Genomic DNA, 18,051 nt, shown 5'->3' on the forward strand with positions numbered 1-18,051 from the left:
TCCTACCTTGGCCTCCCAAAGTGCTGGGATTATAGGTGTGAGCCACTGTATCCATTAGAATTTATAAATTTATAATTTATAATTTTATAAATATATTATAAATATATTTGGGGGAAGTAATTGATAGTGATAAATAATAAACAATGCTTTTGTTTTTAAAATGAAGCTCTAATCTTTTTTAATAATTGAAAATTATTAAATTATGATATATTAAAGTATAAAATATAAAATACATACTTTTTTTTGTTTTTTGAGATGGGGTCTTGCTCTGTCGCCCAGGCTGGAGTGATCTTGGCTCACTGCAGCCTCTGCCTCCCAGGTTCAAGTAATTCTCCCACCTCAGCCTCCCAAGTAGCTGGGATTACAGGAGTGCACCACCACGCTCGGCTAATTTTTGCATTTTTCATAGCGATGGGATTTCACCATGTTGGCCAGCCTGATCTCGAACTCCTGACCTCAGGTCATCCACCCACCTTGGCCTCCCAAAGAGCTGGGATTACAGGCGTGAGCTACCATGCCTGGCCTAAAATATATACATTCTTTAAAAATAACTGTAAAGTGAAATTTCATATTTTTTCCATATATTTAATAAAGGTGAAGATAAGCTTCTATAAAAAAGCCTGACATACTAATTTTAAATGAAAACATACACTTTTTTTTTTTTTTTTGTCTATTTCTATTCCTTGAGGAAAAGATAGCCTAGGAAGAAAAAAAGATCTCAGGAAAAATTTTGATTACCAAGTCAGAGAGCTAGGTCTGTCCAGTAACCAAGGCAGATTTCCCACGCCGCCCAAAAGCTCTTTTCATAGATCTCCTCCCTCAGTTATGAGCAGCTTCTATCCTCTGACCTGATAGGCTCCCTATATTTTGTTTTGCCTCAAGGAAGGAAGGTTTATGTAACATAGATAGGGCTGCTTTGAAATGTGGGTCTGTTCTGCTCTAGCCCACAATTTTTTCTGTTTATACATCTGTTCTAGAGATGTCATTCAATTAGCAATTATAAATAGCTATCTAAAGCCAAAGAACTAGGCACCCTTAAAACATAAACTCTGAAAACATTCAGGGAAAGGAAGCCTGAAGGGGTTTAACCTTAACCTTTTCACTATTATTTCCAAAGAAGATAATATCTTTTAATAGTTGTTTAGCACTTTTATGAAACACATTCATTGTTGCTTAAGGGAAACCTACCGTGGCTTTTTTTTTATTTGATTTAAGAATAACTATTCTTAAATTTAAATAGTCAACTATTCTTAAATCAAATTTTTGTATACATTACTGAATTTGCTTAAAAGAAGACATTCCTTAAAGAGGGTAGTGAAAGAAATATAAAGGACAATTTTGAAGCACTCGGGCCCACATGTGTATGCTAATCACCAAAAACTTTAGCCCTTTGGAATCTTGGGAGAGTCTCACATCAGGGAGTGTTTGAATGCATTCTCATTTTATCCCCTGACCAAATTCTCATCCATTCCCATTTTACAGATTGAGGTTTAGAAAGAGTCTATAAAATGATTTGCCCCAAATTCTAGGCTAGTTAGTGACTAGATTTGAAGCCAGGTTTGTCAGATTCTATTGCCTGAATTTTTTTTTAAGAGGGAGTCTTGTTCTGTTGCCCAGGCTGGAGTGCAGTGGCGTGATCTCGGCCCACTGCAACCTCCACCTCCAGGGTTCATGTGATTCTCCCACCTCAGCCTCCTGAATAGCTGGGACTATAGGCACATGCCACCACGCTTGGCTACTTTTTGTATTTTTAGTAGAGACTGGGTTTCACCATGTTGTCCAGGCTGGTCTTAAACTCCTGGCCTCAAGTGATCTGCCCGTCCCGGCCTTCCGAAGTGCTGGGATTACATGTGTGAGCCACAGCACCCAGTCTTCCTGAACTTTTAATAACACTAACACCTTGGCCGGGTGCGGTGGCTCACACCTGTTATCCCAGCACTTTGGGAGCCGAGGTGGGGGGATTATCTGAGGTCAGGAGTTTAAGACCAGCCTGGCCAATATGGTGAAACCCCATCTCTACTAAAAATACAAAAATTAGCTGGGCATGGTGGCAGGCACCTGTAATCCCAGCTACTTGGGAGGCTGAGTCAGGAGAATCACTTGAACCCAGGAGGCGGAGGTTGCAGTGAGTTGAGATCGTGCCACTGCACTCCAGCCTGGGTGACAGAGCAAGACTCCGTCACAAAATGAAAACAAAAACACACTAACACCTTTAGTTCCACTAGACATTTTTCTTTTCCCTCCCTCCGTCCCTTCTTTCTTTTTCTTTTCTTTTTTTTTTTATTTTTAAATTCTCTTCCTTCCTTTCTTCTTTCTTTCTTTCCTTCCCTTTCTATTCCTTTCCTTTCCTCCCTCCCTTCGTTCTTTCCTTTCTTCCTTCCTCTCTTTTTCTCTCTCTCTTCAGTTGTTTATTGCTGAATTGACTCCTGAATGTGTGAATTAATATGCATACCTGAGAAAATTGAGAATTGCAGTTCTGAGACCAGAAGCAATGGACCTGGTGGACCCAGGAATAGATTATCTGAAGCGTGTCCTATTTTACTTTCTCACTTCTCTTTTCTGTCTAACAACACTGGTGCTCCCTCCCACTCACTTTTTTTTTTTTTTTAACCTGAGTGATACTGTGAGCCTTATTAATATTTAAATTTTTATGTATAATTTTTGTTCTTTTTTTGTATGTTTATTGACTATAGTGCATATCATTTTATTCCAGACATCAGGAAATGCTTTAGGGTATGGGATTTTCTTGTGGGTATGAGGAAGAAAGGACAATGGGCTCATTGCCTGCTCAGAGAATTAAGTACAAAGGTAGCCTGAGTCCTGTGATTCTTAATAACTCAGATGACTGAGTCAGGCAGGCCAGAGTTCTGGCCCCAAAGCTAGTGACAACTTGAAAAGTTAGTCATTGACCAGACAATCAACTTGGAGTTTACCTATGAAATCATGATATGGTGAGGATTAAATGGAGAAAAAATGGCTGTAACTGCACTGACTGACATATAATTGGTGCTCAATAAATAATAGCTGCCATTTTGTTGTTATTGTTCTCTCTTTTCTTTTCCCCCTCAGTCATTTTTGGTTGTCAGTTCTTTCCTTTAAAGTGCTAGTTTGGTCGAGTTAGAATTGGTTTCATTATATAGATAATTTTGGAATGTCAGAATACTATATCTGTAATTACATTGGACTAGTCATTAAAAGAAAGTTTAGAATAAGATAATAGAGAATCAATCTGTAGAATGGCTATTGGGGGAGAACTATTTTTGCATTTTGCTTGTCATTCTTTTTCTATATTGAGTTCATAGGTTACTATAAAGCAATCTGGGGTAAGTTTGTTTTCTTCATCTGAATGCTTAAAGAAACTTAGGTCCACCATTTGAACAAATCAATCCCGTACATACAATTACTTTACTATCTAGTGTATATAAGAATTCACGGCTGGGCGCTGTGGCTCACACCTGTAATCCCAACACTTTGGGAGGCCGAGGCGGGTGGATCACTTGAGGTCAGGAGTTCGAGACCAGCCTGGCCAACATGGTAAAACCTCGTCTGTACTAAAAATACAGAAATTAGCTGGGTGTGGTGGCGGGCACCTGTAGTACCCAGCTACTTGGGAGGCAGAATCGCTTGAATGTGGGAGGCAGAGATTGCAATAAGCCGAGATCACGCCACTGTACTCCAGCCTGGGCGACAGAGTGAGACTCATGGTTCGCTGCAGTTTTGATCTCCCTTGCTCAAACGATCCTCCCACCTCAGCCTCCCAAGTAGCTGGTACTACAGGCGCATCCCAAGATACCCAGCTAATTTTTTAAAAATTTTCTGTAGAGACAGGGTCTCCCTGTGTTGCTCAGGTTGGTCTCAAACTCCTGGGCTCAAGCAGTCCTCCCACCTCAGCCTCCCAAAGTGCTGGGATTACAGGCATTAGCTACTGCACCTGACCTCTTTTATTTTTAAAGTGTTTTTTTTTTTTGAGGGGTCTCATTCTGTTGCCCAGGCTGGAGTGCAGTGGCATGATCATAGCTCACTGCAGCCTTGAACTTCTGGGTCCAAGCAGTTCTCCCACTTCTGCCTCCTGAGCAGTAGGGACTACAGGTGAGTGCCTGCTAGTTGTTCTAGTTTTTTTTTCTAGAGCTGGTGTCTTGCTGTGTTGCCCAGGCTGATCTCAAATTCCTGGCCTCAAGCAATCCTCCTACCTCCCAAAGTGCTGGGATTACAGTCATGAGCCACTGCAAAGCCTTAATTTAGGCCTTCTAAAACCTTTTGAAAATTTAAATTGAGATTGATTAAGCCTGACAGTCACTTTGTTATATTAGTTTCAGTTTGATTTTTGTTCCTGAAAATTCTTCCTGACACAAGGAAGCTCATTATTTCTGACTTGCTGATAGATGAAAGGTGTATTTCTCCAAAACTGTTTTGTAAATGGTGGTAAAATCTATAAATTTAAAATAAAAAGTATGTCAATTAAAAATTTTTAAGATACTATATTCATGTGATTCTGTTTTCATTCTTTGTGAATAACATTTGTTGTTTGGACTAGTCTTCATTGGGGAACAGTCTGGTTAATTTGTTTTATTTCATGCATCAGAGTTCAGCTTTTTGTTTATTTGATGATAAATAACATCTTAAAATTAACTTACATTTCCTAATATTTGTACATGCCAAATAAAATTTCTACAACAAAAGCATGCTTTGTAAAGTGAATTTAAACTTTTTAAAAATTTTATTTGGTTACTTAATATGCTACAGTACATATTTTAAGTTATAAAGAGATTGAAATGCATCTTAATACAGCTAAAGTTTAGTGACTTCCGAAGCTACTCTATGTACAGTGTTAAGAATTCAAGTAATATTCCTTAGGAATGGTGAGAAGGGACATTAAAAAAAAAAAGAATTCAAGTAATATTCCCAAGAAAGACATCAACCTTTGCTTGCCTCTTAATATTTACACCCTTTAAATACTAACACACTATTTCTTGTTTTTTAAAATTCATTTTTTTCTTATTCATATCATGTTAGTATCTCTAGCAAAGGCCTTTTGATTTTATGTCTTAATTCCAAATTTAGGCTTTTTAAAAGTGAAACTATATATTATCAAGAATCAAATAGGACATTAGAAGTTCTTGGCAGTTTATGTACTTTATATTCTTGAAGTTTTTACTTTCATATTCAGCTTGTCTATCATATGATTCCTTATTTAAGACTCAAAAAGTATTCTAATTTTTTTCATTTGTATTAATTTGCTGCTGTTATAATAGATGATTATACCAAGTAATGATACCAGTAACAGTCAAAGGAGAAAGTATCTTAACATTCTTTCAACTAAATATACAGAAAGAAGAAACTTTTCTTGGTATTAAATAATTAAATTGAAAGTGATCTTTATTCTGTTAATTCCTTTTAAAATGGAAGAGATCAGCACATAAGGATATGGTTTCTTCAGAAGTTTCACAGTAATTTCTTTGTTGTGTCTCATTTTAGTGAATGGCTTTCTCAAATGCCATCTATTATTTTTAACCGATGGTCTTTTATGACTTCTTTCCCAGTGTCTGTTTACTAATTTGTGTTCTTTATATCAATATTATTTTAATAGCATCACATATTGTAAAAAAATGTGGGTTTTTTTTTTTTTTTTTTTGCCATCCTAAGCAAGATATTAGCTACTTTTGTGGACACCAGCATCCTTAAATGTAAGCATTTGCATATTACTTTCCATTAAAATTTTTTTCATTCCTTAATATTCTCTTACTTGGAATCGAGTAGTCTGATAAATAAGAAAATTGTACCAAAATGTTTTCCTTGTTATAACACTATGATTTTATTCCAGGTTTTAGCCTTAAATATTGTGTATTTTTTTCTTTCTTTAAAATAGATGATCCATAATTATATGGAACATTTAGAAAGAACAAAACTTCATCAGCTCTCAGGGAGTGATCAACTGGAATCCACAGCTCATAGTAGAATTAGGTAAGCTTTGTTATATATTTTGCCTTGAGAAAAAGTAAAATAAATAATATGTTTGTTTTTGTTTTTCTCTGTTCTTTAATCCTGGAACAATAGTTAGGCTGATTGAAAAAGCTCTCCACTGTGGTTGGAATGCTGCAGGAGAGAATAGCACAGAAAAGTAGAAACGGTTTTTACCATTAAAAAGATAAATTATGAGCCATCGATATAAGCAGCACGTTGAGTATTTAGATTGTTTTCTGATACTTGATGGAGATTATACTAGGTTTAAAATTTTGTAATTTGTGGGAATGCTGAAATATTTTATTTCTCCCATGTAATTGGTTTGAAGTCCTTTTTGTTACAGAGAGGCATGTTTGAAAGGGTTAGCTAGCCATCTGTTTGATGTAGGAGTGTGAATAAATTATGTAGATCTTCAGGCATTGTAGCCAATGAGCTAAGCCAGGACTCTTAGTGGAGGGGAAAATAGTTAATAGGCTGGCTGTCGCTTGGGGTTGCTGCATAAATGCTAGGAGCAGCAGCTCTATGGTTATGAGGTGGGGAGAACGGAATGACGTCATCGCTTGGGAGCTGCTGCAGGATGGAGTGGAAAGCTGCTGCTGATGGCATTGTTTTTGTGGCAGCAAGCTGAATGACAGATCCTCACTACAAAGATACCCCTTTGGCCCCCGTGTAGGCCTCCTGGTTCGGGTGTTTCACCATGCCAGCACAGCGCCATGAGTCCTGGATGCATGCTGCTGTTTGTGTTTGGCTTTGTTGGCGGGGCGGTGGTCATTAATTCTGCTATCTTAGTATCTCTCTCTGTTTTGCTGCTTGTGCACTTTTCTATTTCTACCGGTGTGCCAGCTCTGACGCAGAACCTACCAAGGATACTCAGGTACTCCCATCTCTCTTAGAAGCCCCTGCTTAGCTGGTTTTTCTTAAATTTTTAGCTCCACGGGTCTGCTTTGTAACCATTTCTGTTGCAGATTGAAACAATGGAAAATGGCCTGAAGCTAGGATTTTTGATTCTAATTTATAGTAATTTATAGACCATCAGTTAGGATTATAGCTTTATGTTTGGAAACCACTAACTAAAGAAAAGGATTTTCATAGTGTACTTACATACAAGTACAAGGTCAATGTGGTCTTGTTTTAAGCAGAATGTTCAAAGTAAAAGGAGAGCAAGATTAGAGCACCACCTCCAAGTTTATACAACCTCTGCATTTAGCTTCTGAGCATTTAGGGACAAATATCTTTTATGCTTGGACTTGCAGTCAGTTAGATACAGGCCGTAAGTTTATTTTGTTTTAATTATCCTTTGAATGATAGAGGTTCAGGTATCATTTTTGTAATTTTTGATAATAGCTCATGGGAACTGACAATTTAAATATTTTCCTCCTAAAACAAAATATGTTTTAAAGTGAAAAAATTTAAGACTTTTAGGTTAAGGAATGCCTTTCTTCCCCATTATTTACACATCAAAGTTGTGAAAGCTTTACAAAGCCTATTCACTATTGTTTTGTCAGATGTTGCCCTTTCTTTTCTTTGTAGTCTTGGGTGACAAATATCCATGCCTGCTTGTGGGGGTAGTCATTAATCTCTGTAGCTTTACTGTTGCTCACTCTACTTACACCCTGTAAGAGCCATCTTCTGTATTTCAGAGGCTTAAGGTTGTGGTTTCTTTTGTTTTCTAAACCATCAGACTAGCACTCTCTGATTTGTTTAGATTTCTGCTTTGTGCATGGTTTTAAATGAAAGTTCATAGTATATAGTTTTTATTTATTATTTAAATGTTTATAAAATATTTAAACCCTAATTGTAGATTTAGATAAATTAAGAAGGATTAAAGTAGTAACTTCCTTCAATGTGTTTCTTTTTATTCATAGGTCAGTTCAAGTTTAATATTAGTTGAAAGCCCAGAAATTAAATTTCATCGATGATTTAAAACTAGATACTTGGTCTTTTATTTTCTTTCCTGATTTATAAAAATTGGGAATAATCTTACTACTTGTATATATATTAGTACATAAAATATTTGTGTACATGTATCTGTATATTTAGGCTTTGAAGAAATTAAAAGCAACTGAACTTAAGAATATGTAGAATATTAATATAAGACTAATGTTAAGGGGAGGTCTTGGGTTTAGGCTTCATTTGAGAGGGCAGTGCCGTGAGCTGCTGTGCGGCACCTGCAAGTGGGTACAACAAGGCTTTGGAGTTGAACTGCCTGGGTGCAAATGCTCTATTGCACGTGGCCGTAGGAGCTTTGGCAAGTTGCTTAATCTCTCTGCCTAAGTTTTCTCTCCTGATGGGACTTACCCCATTGGGTGGTTTTAAAAATCAAGTGATTTTGTTATTTTGTATTTAATTATAGTTGTAAGATATATGGTAAATTACTCGAGTAAATAATTTTCATAGTTACTTATATGTGTCCATTTTTAGCAGAAATTGTTTTAGTTACAGCTAAAATACCTTATAATTAAAATTTTAAAGTTCTTTACCACAAAAATGGCTACTGATCTGATTAAATAAACATATAAAAGTCTTCGATATTAAGATTAAATTGTCAAAAAGTTGGTAGTTCCAAGTAGGAAGTTCCAAGGAAAGCAAAGGGCTTGGAATTGAACAGTACTGGCTTTGAATCAAAACTCTGCCAATTACTAGTGCCTAAAATCTCTGAGCATCACTTTTTCTACTCTGAAAATTGGAAAAATAATCCCCGTTTCTTGATAAGGATTAAATGAGATAATGTAAATAAGTCATCTAGCTCAGTACCCACCACGTGGTGAGTGTTCAACAAATGTACTTTTTCTTTTATCTGCCTTTATATATAAAGTAGATTTTACTAATTAGTTGTATCAAACGTGAATATAGCCAAAAAGCTGTTCCAGAAATGTAGTTGTAAAATTATTTATATACATAAGCTAACATTTAATAACCAACTCAAAAATGGATATATGGAAGTAGGGCAATTAAGAAAAAAGAATTCTGATAGTTGGTGATAGCTTTGTTCTCTAGACAAGTAATAGCAGATGTTTCGGTCTGCGGGTGTAAATCTGCCACTTGATAGTTTTCCACGTGTATCTCATTTTTTTCCTTCTTCTGTGAGTTTGAAGCATTTAATGCATGCCAACATAGTACCGGACTAATGTTTACCTTTCAGGGTTTCTTTTCAAAAGTAGGATTCTCATGAACTTGCCTAATTATGCGTCCTTCTCTCCCTTACCCCAACTATATGTAATTTGTAAGTAAAGTAAGGGGAGGAGTACGTAGTGATTATTTTTTCAGAGTTAGAACATTGTAACCTAGAGCATCATTGACCCACTTGACAGATAGCTGTCAGTCTCTGAAGAGATGTCCCCTCCCTGTAGAGTAGTTTCTGAATGATTGATAAAAGCAAATTAAAAAGGTGGGAATTCTACTTGCAATTTGGTTGTAGATTTTGTTGACTGTTGATTGTAGATTTTGTCAACTGATTTTGTTTACTTTTTGGAAAGTAAAATTTGGATTCATAGAAGACTCCTTCCCCCAATAGTTTTAAACTTTTTCAATATTTGATATGTGTGAAAATGAATGTGTTGTCATTCATATAGGATAATAATTCTAATGACTGGCTTATATTTTGATTTCTATTAGTGTGAGGGAGTCTTATGAAGTCTGTATATCATCTTCCTGGTTGTCTTTGCATTTTGAGTTAGAGAGCTTTCCATTATATTCAGTCATTAAATTCCTAGTCACCTTTTGCTTAACTCATTAAGGTATGTTAGAAAATAAATAAAAGTCAGCTAGTAGCTCTTAGTCCTCTTGGATTTTCAGTTCACAAAAAAGGGGGGGAAAACATCAGATTGACAACTTTTTATTTTGTCCAGAATGAATATGAAAAGGAAATCTAGCTACTTATCACTGTCACCATCATTTAATGAAAGAAAGGGCATTTTAAAATCAAAGAAGAAAAGATGTAATTTAAAATAAGGGTCAGTCATTTTCAAAAAAGAACAGGGTTCTTTTAGTATATGGGAATGTGTATGTGTACAATATGTACTATATTATCTATGCACTAAGGAAATAATAAATAATGCCTCTTTTTTCATGGACTTATTATAAAAACTTTGTTGCTGAACAGCATTTGGGAATAACTGGTGTAAACATGATAGCTGACTAGTCACTTTAATTTTTGTCATTTGTTTGTCCCGGCAGCTCATAGTCACAAACTTAGATTTGGTATTAAAATTTACCCTCTTGGCCAGGTGCGGTGGCTCACACCTGTAATCCCAGCACTTTGGGAGGCCGAAGCAGGCAGATCACATGAGGTCAGGAGTTCAAGACCAGCCTGGCCAACATGGTGAAACCTCGTCTCTACTAAAAATACAAAAATTAGGCAGACGTGGTGGTACATGCCTGTAATCCTAGCTACTTGGGAGGCTGAGGCAGGAGAATTGCTTGAACCTGGGAGGCAGAGCTTGCAGTGAGCCGATATCGTCCCACTGTACTTCAGTCTGGGCAACACAGCAAGACTCAAACAAACAAACAAACAAAGAAAAACTACCCTCTTATTATACTGCCTTCCTGCTTTTGAATTTTCTCCCTAAATCAAAGTTCTGTTTTTAAATTTTATTTCCTTGTGCATACAACTTTGACTAAATGTAGTCTCTCAACCCCTTTGCTTCACCTCATTTTTAAGAAGGCATTGGGACAGTTTTACTAGTCCTTTTAGATTGTTAGGAATGGAAGAACACACCCTTTGTATTAAGTGAAGACACATTTCAAAAGTGGCTGAAGTTTCTTGGAATAAAAATGAACTACAGAATTAAAGACTTACTTAGCAAAACTGAAATTTTCCCACTTTTATTAATAACCTCATTGTTTCTATTCTAACTTATATTCTTACCGGTAGAGGTATGAATTCCAGGAGGCACCAAACCTTTAGTGTCTCATTTCTTTCAAGTTTCTACACTTTTGAGTTAATGACCCAGGATGACCGGTTAGTAGGCTTGTTTCCACCCTCTAAAAGCTCTTCGATTTGGAATCTTCTGTGCATCAACAAAGGATGTGTTTCTTGTTGAAATTCTGTTAGTATTAAAATTGTAACTCTTGTTCATTGAAACTTCTCACAGAGCATTGGAAATTCAGTAATCTTTTATAGAATTATTTGGCCTTATTTGGAAAAAACTGACAATGGTTTTCTCATATGTACTGTGCTTGAAAGGAACTCATATAGTGGTTCTGTAGAAAAACAGAGCTTTCGTACTTGGGTGGTGGGGAGAAAGATACTTTGAGTTCTTTTCATCATTTAATAGGTAGCCCTGATTTAGATAATATATTGATTTTCCTCTAGGCAGGAAAGGCATACCCTGAAGAAGCTTCAGTAAACATCCAGGGATTAGCGAGAGGATGTGGGAAGTCTAGAAATGGGTTGGACTCACTTCCAAAGAAGGAGGTTGCAAGTTCCCTAGGGCTAAGCTATGTATGGTTAAAAACTCAGCAGCAGCTCTTCTCCAGACCACACTAGACCACTGACTGCTTCTTGGGCAAGGAACTCATCAGTAACTTTTAAGATTTCCTTAACCTTTCTTACCACTTTTCTTAGTTGATTTCTTGAGGCTAATTTCCTGAAGCTAACTAAACTGAGACTGTCCTTCCTCTTTGGTAAGTCTGTTTTATTCAGATGGGCAGACAGTGTCATTTTTGAGTGACGGTTGTAAAACAGTGGCAGTCCAGGCTTATTACTTATAGTCATGGCAAATAAAAAGTCAAAATAAGTGAATGTCAAATTTTTTCTCCCCTCTTCAAATAGAAAAGAACGTCCTATATCATTAGGAATTTTCCCATTACCTGCTGGAGATGGATTGCTTACACCTGATGCTCAGAAAGGAGGAGAGACCCCTGGATCTGAGCAATGGAAATTTCAGGAATTAAGTCAACCACGTTCTCATACCAGCCTGAAGGTAAGCTTTATGCTGCTGAAATTGTGTCAGTTTATATTTCATAAACTTTCTTATCCTAATTGAAGTGCTAGGCGACCACAGTATAGTAAAATGTAATTGTTTGTATACATTTAGTTTGTAAAATTGGTTTTTTAAATTGGAAATGAGCTCTTCCCAAAGAGTGTGTTTTTTACTATTTTATTTCAAATTATATAGGAAAAAAAGTGAAGCATTATATCATCTTGATTAGTATACTAATGACAAACATTAATTTCTATTTGATTTAGGCTATATGAGTTTAGAAGTAGGGTGACTAGTGAACCTAATTATATTAGAATTGAAAATCGCTATTACCAGAATGTCTTGGTTCATGTTAGAGGCTTTCCAATTTAGTAGGGTTTCACTTACAGAAAAACAAAACAAAACAAACACACTGTTCCTTCTTTAAAACCACTTCATAGAGCAGTCTACAAAAATGCATTATGTTTAGCTAAAAAGACGTGGTGTAAATTAATTATAGATATGTTCTTGACCAAGAACTTGTCATCGAATAAGTGATAAGTATAAACAATAATATATGCTAAGAGTGGATATAAGCTAATAATTAACTTTTAAGAATATTTGAAGTTCTATATCTTTTAAAATGAAATATTCATAATATTGATTATAAAAGATCTTTTGTTACCTTATAAAATCTACTCATCATGAAACAGGCCACCTGCAATGAATAGAAATGAGTTACATGTATCTTATTTCCTTTTCCTGCTTTATTTTTCTCCATAATACTTATCATAGTCTAAGCATGTAAAGATAGCTCTTAACAATGCTTCTAAAATACTGTCATTTACTGTATTTAGTTGCCTCTAGACTCTTCCCTAAGAACATAAATTCTATGAGGTTTATTTACTGCTGTATCCCCCTAGCACTTGGAAAAGTGCCTAGCACATTATAGGTACTCAGAACATGTTTGTTGAGTGAATGATTTGTTTTAGATGTTAGAAAGAATCTTTGGGGACAATATAAGTGGTCTTTCTCTCAACTCTAGAATGTAGAGGCATTCAGAATCATTCTATTGACCTTTGAAACAGTAAGCAGTTGATAAATATTTGATAGCTTTTCTCCCACTGAAAAGCATTTTTAACAATAGGGGTTACCTTACCTTTTCTCCCTTCTTGCCCCAATTTGTTAGAAGCTAATAGTGCTCAGTATTAGCCCACAGTGATGTTACTGGGCAACTCTCTCTCTCTCTCTTTTTTTTTTTTTTTGGAGACAGAGTCTTGCTGTGTCGCTCAGGCTGGAGTGCAGTGGTGAGATCTCGGCTCACTGCAACCTTGGCTCACTGCAACCTCCTCCTGGGTTCAAGCATTCTCCTGTCTCAGCCTCCCAGGTAGCTGGGATTACAGCACCCACCACCACACCTGGCTAATTTTTGTATTTTTAATAGAGACGGAGTTTCACCATGTTGATTAGGCTGACCTCGAACTCCTGACCTTAGGCGATCCACCCGCCTCAGCCTCCCAAAGTGCTGGAATTACAGGCGTGAGCCACTGCGCCTGGCTGCAACTCTCTCTCTCTTTACTCCTGTACCACAGTGGGTCTTTTAGCCTTCCTGTAGGTTTAATAGATTTTCCAAAACACTCATCTCTCAATTGCCTACTTGCTATGTGTGCTTTCCCAAAACAAAATTAAGTAGGAGTGATACTTTTAGTACAAAAAAAAGTATCCCATATGGTAACTATATTTTAATACTACCCAAAAGTGCGCCTTAAGAGATTATTATAATTCTCTTTATTTTTTAATCCACTGATAGGCTATGCCAGAACTTTACTGACAAGTGATAAACCGATTAACAAATTATTTGTAGAGACTTAAGCAGAGGAGTTTCTCGTGTCCTCCCTAGAGGAGGACTTGCCTTAGTATAAGGCAAGTACTCGCCAGAGAGTTTCTAAAACAAAACCCTGTCTCTCTCTACTTGGTCTGGAACTGGAGCCACTGAATGAGATAAAGACTCAATGGATAAGGATTTCCAGGAATGGGGTGGTGCTTACAAAATGGCAAAAGTCTAGTTTGTAAATCATGTTACTAGTTGGGATGTACAGTATTTTATTTTTAACCTAAGCCCTTGTCGTTCACTAGATAACTTTCTACTTTACCAGGGCTAGAAGTCAGGGGTTTAGGATTCACTTGTGGGCTATGCCACAGGTATGTCACATGCCCTGTCATTTTGGTTTCTGTGTATAACAGGAATTGGACTAGACTCTAATTTAAAATATCATTTCCCCTGAGATTGAGGATGACCTAGCCATCTTAGGGCATGTTTTGACTTCATTATGAAAAAATGGAAGGTGTAAATTTATAATTAACATTAGTTTTACTACCACAATTTTTCTGTGAAGTAAGGTTAAGGTGAAAATGTCCTATGAGAGAATGACAGAAAACTTTGTGGCAGAAGAGCAGCAGATAAGGGGATTTGCCAGTGATTGTAAAGTTATGGCCCTTCTTTGTTGGTGTATTACAAATTTCTCACTGTGAGAGACCTGTGGTGAGTGAGGTTGTAAATAATCTAATAGATTTTCTAGGAATGATGCACCTAGAAAAATGTACAAGTTCTTAAAAAGAAATATTTGTACATATTCTTGATTTATCCCAATCTCACGGAGATCGACAAACAAGTAAACAAATAAATGAAATAATAGAACTTCAAGTATTGTTAAAGCAAGGTAAGCTAAAGAGTAATTAGTAAGGATGGGTACTCATTTTAGGGTGTGAGAGAAAGCCTCTGGAAAATGACTTGCATCCTGATATGGGGATGTGCAGGTGCATGGAAAGGTCTGGAGCAGTACGTGTTGAGAAAGATGAGATGGCAATTGTGAAGGCCCTGACGTGGGGAAGCACTTCAGCATGTTTAAGTGGTGGTTTTCTCTTCATCACACTCAGACTTTCAGTCCTACCTACTGCACCAACATGCCTTCTGTCAAGGATGCCAAAAGAATCCATCGTTCCAAATACAATGGAAAATTCTCAGTCCTCATCTTACCTTTTAGTAGCATTTATATATTTGAATATATTCAGCTTCTTGAAATACTTCCTTCCGTTTTCTTCCAGGATTCCCCATGGCAAACACACACTGATTTTCTTCACCATTCTTTCTCCATTGCTGGTTTCTCTTCTGCTTTTGGACCTCTAAATGTTGGGGTACTCGTCAGCTCTTCTTTTTACTTAATCTGGGTAGATCAAATTCCATGTCTGTAAATGCCATCTATGCATCAGTGCTCACAAATTTGAATCTACAACTCATATCCCTTCCCTGGACTCTAGACCTCTGCATCTATTGCTTTTCTTTATAGTTTTCCTCACATATATATGCTTTACCTTGCCTAGATTACCACTAGTAAAAATACCCTAATTCAAGGCCAGTCCAAATACCACAGTTTACATGTAGTCTCACTAACACCCTAGAGACTAACACCCTGTTGATTGTCCTCAAATCGAGTTTAGAGATCAGTTCAAGAAGAAAGCAGAGGAGTTTTGTATTGCTTCATTAACAGAAATTTCGTACTGGGGAACTTCTAGTGAAATTGATGAAAAGAAACTCCTTATATTAAATTATCAAAGCTGTTGTGTTAAAGAGCATATTATAAAAGTGCTATAGGCTGGACACGTGGCTCGTGCCTGTAGTCTGAGTACTTTGGGAGGCCAAGGCAGGAGGATCACTTGAGTCCAGGAGTTCAAAACCAGCCTGGGCAACGTAGTGGGACTCCGTCTCTTTTTCCTTTTTTTAAAAAAATGTTTATACACACACACACACACACACACACACACACACACACACACACACTATATATATATATATATAAAAACACATATACTATATTTATTTTATTTATATATATATTTTTATATATATATAATTTTTTTTTTTTTTGAGATGGAGTCTAGCTTCGTCCCCCAGGCTGGAGTGCAATGGTGCAATCTCAGCTCACTGCAACCTCCACCTTCTGGGTTCAAGTGATTCTCCTGCCTCAGCCTTCCAAGTAGCTGGGATTATAGATGTCCACCACCGTGCCTGGCTAATTTTTGTATTTTTAGTAGAGATGAGGTTTTGCCATGTTGGCCAGGCTCTTGACCTCAAGTGATCCGTCTGCCTCAGCCTCCCAAAGTCCTGGGACTACAGGCGTGAGCCACCGCGCCTGGCCTATTTTTTATGTATTTTAAAAATTTATTCCTCCAGTGTCAAGCAACTCTGTCTCTACAAAATATTTAAAAATCAGCTGGGCATGGTGGTGTGCACCTCTAGTCGCTGCTACTCAGGAGGCACAGGCAGGAGGATCAACTTGAGCCTGGGAGGCTGAGGCTATAGTGAGCCATGATCATGCCACTGCACTCCAGCCTGGGTGACAGAGTAAGTCCTTGTCTCAAGAAAAATAATGAATAATAATAGTAATAGTCATGGGCTAAGGCTGAGAATGGACAAAATGTTAAGGTGAGACAGTTAATCTTACTGAATTATAGTCACAAAGAAGCTACAAATAAAGAAGGAATTGGAAAACAAAAGGCCAGGTATAACCAAGACAGTCCTGAAGAACAGTAAGTACAAGAACTTGCCCTACCAGGTATTAAGATTTACTATAAAGCTTAATTATTAAGGCGATATAGTATTGCTTCATCTTCCGTTTCTCTTTCCTTTCTGCACAATTCAGTTCTAAAGCCACCAGGCAGGGCAGAGGAAGGTAAGGTTTTTCATGGTGCTTAGGAGCAGGGGTGGGGTTGTTATCATAACCTAAGCAAAGTTACGAGGGTAATCCATATGGGGTAGCCTGGTGTAGAGAGTCAGGGCCCCAGCAGCATTAAGGACATCCCTGCAGGATGGCAGCCAGGCTTGGGGGTACAAGACCCTGAACAGGATGATGAGAGCCTCCCCAAGGAGAGGTCCCAGGTATAGAGTGTCAGAGCCTGGGCAGGTGAGGAAGGCAGCATCTGTGTGTGGTAGGGGGAAAGGGGGCTGGAGTGGAGAAGAAAGAAGATGCATGGGAAAAGAAGGGCATTAGTGGAGGGCTGTAGTGGCAGAAAAGAGAGACCGTAAGAGACTTGAGCACTGAAAGTCAAGGCACAAAGGGAGTTTTAGAATGGAAGAAGATGTCAGCAGGGTCAGCTGGTGTGAGGAAGTCAAGTAGAATGAGGACTGAATTTGTAAATTTATAGGTGTAGATTTGAGCAGTTTAAGTTGTAGGACCAGTAACAGGAGTAACTGTAAATCATAAAAAGAGGAAATAACATGTGTAGATACTCAAAATGGTGATTGTGGTGGGAGGAGAGAAAAAGGATAACTTGAGGTGGAGATTGGCAGAGCAGAGCGAAAAGTATAGAATGAGAGAGACTGGGTTGTTGCTATGCTTACAAGAAGGGTTCAATAGAGAGAAAAATTGAAGACAAGGGAGTGAAGAAAGATAATTGATATATCAGAATCCTAGAAGAAGGGCAGAGGGGAAGGGATCACATATCCCAGCTGCAATTCAGATCTCCTTCGTTGCTGGGACAGCTTCATTTTTCCTAGTCTTTTGCTGTTACAAATAATACTGTGGTAAATAACCAACCAAGGCCTAGAAAGCAGCATGAAAATTATATGGCTGGCATAGAGCATGCATACACATGTATGCATGTGTATACATATGTACTCCAAAAAAGTATTTTTTTCTTTGAAGAGCATCCTTGGTTGTTGATTATTAGTAGAATGTGAACTTTAGATCTGAGAAAAGCAATTTTAACTAACTAAACCAATTGGATAGACACCTACTTGTGAAAATTTTAGAGAGTTCTCATAAAATCGCATGACTTGTGATACTTTAGTAAACTGCTGTGAGAAGCTCTTGTTAGCAGAGTTTGGTATGTAAAGCCAGTCAATGTGTGCTGCATTCTTCAGGGGATGTGCTTAGCATGCAGAACAGGAAATGTCTAACAGAGCCAGCATTCTTGTTGAGAGAATTTTCCATCCTCCTCCATTTGTGGTTAAGTTCTGAAATTGTTCCTATTTCTTTAGTTTCCACAAGCTTTAATCTCTATAGTAGTTGAATCATACCTATTGTTATTTACAATTCCTATTATAAAATACATATGTAATTTACAAAGTTAAAGTTTGCAGTTTTAAATAACTTTTTTGAAGTAATTTTAGACTTACAGAAAAGTTGCA

At 37.2% G+C, this 18,051-nt stretch overlaps 1 protein-coding gene across 11 annotated transcripts in view; it reads left to right on the forward strand.

The window, feature by feature from the left end:
• SPAG9 (sperm associated antigen 9) overlaps positions 1 to 18,051 on the forward strand; it is a 157,226-nt gene that overhangs the window by 66,471 nt on the left and 72,704 nt on the right. For 8 of the 11 annotated variants that reach the window (XM_054460062.2, XM_054460063.2, XM_054460065.2 and 5 more), the window contains 2 exons: positions 5,867 to 5,961; positions 11,735 to 11,885. In XM_054460062.2, the coding sequence (XP_054316037.1) occupies positions 5,867 to 5,961; positions 11,735 to 11,885 (246 nt within the window). Of the gene's footprint in view, positions 1 to 5,866; positions 5,962 to 6,456; positions 6,836 to 11,734; positions 11,886 to 18,051 lie in introns of those variants that run through there. The other 3 variants (XM_054460069.2, XM_054460068.2, XM_054460071.2) reach the window with 3 other exon arrangements.

The sequence above is a fragment of the Pongo pygmaeus genome, chromosome 19, assembly GCF_028885625.2.
Source record: "Pongo pygmaeus isolate AG05252 chromosome 19, NHGRI_mPonPyg2-v2.0_pri, whole genome shotgun sequence".
In the NCBI taxonomy this organism is placed as follows: domain Eukaryota; kingdom Metazoa; phylum Chordata; class Mammalia; order Primates; family Hominidae; genus Pongo; species Pongo pygmaeus.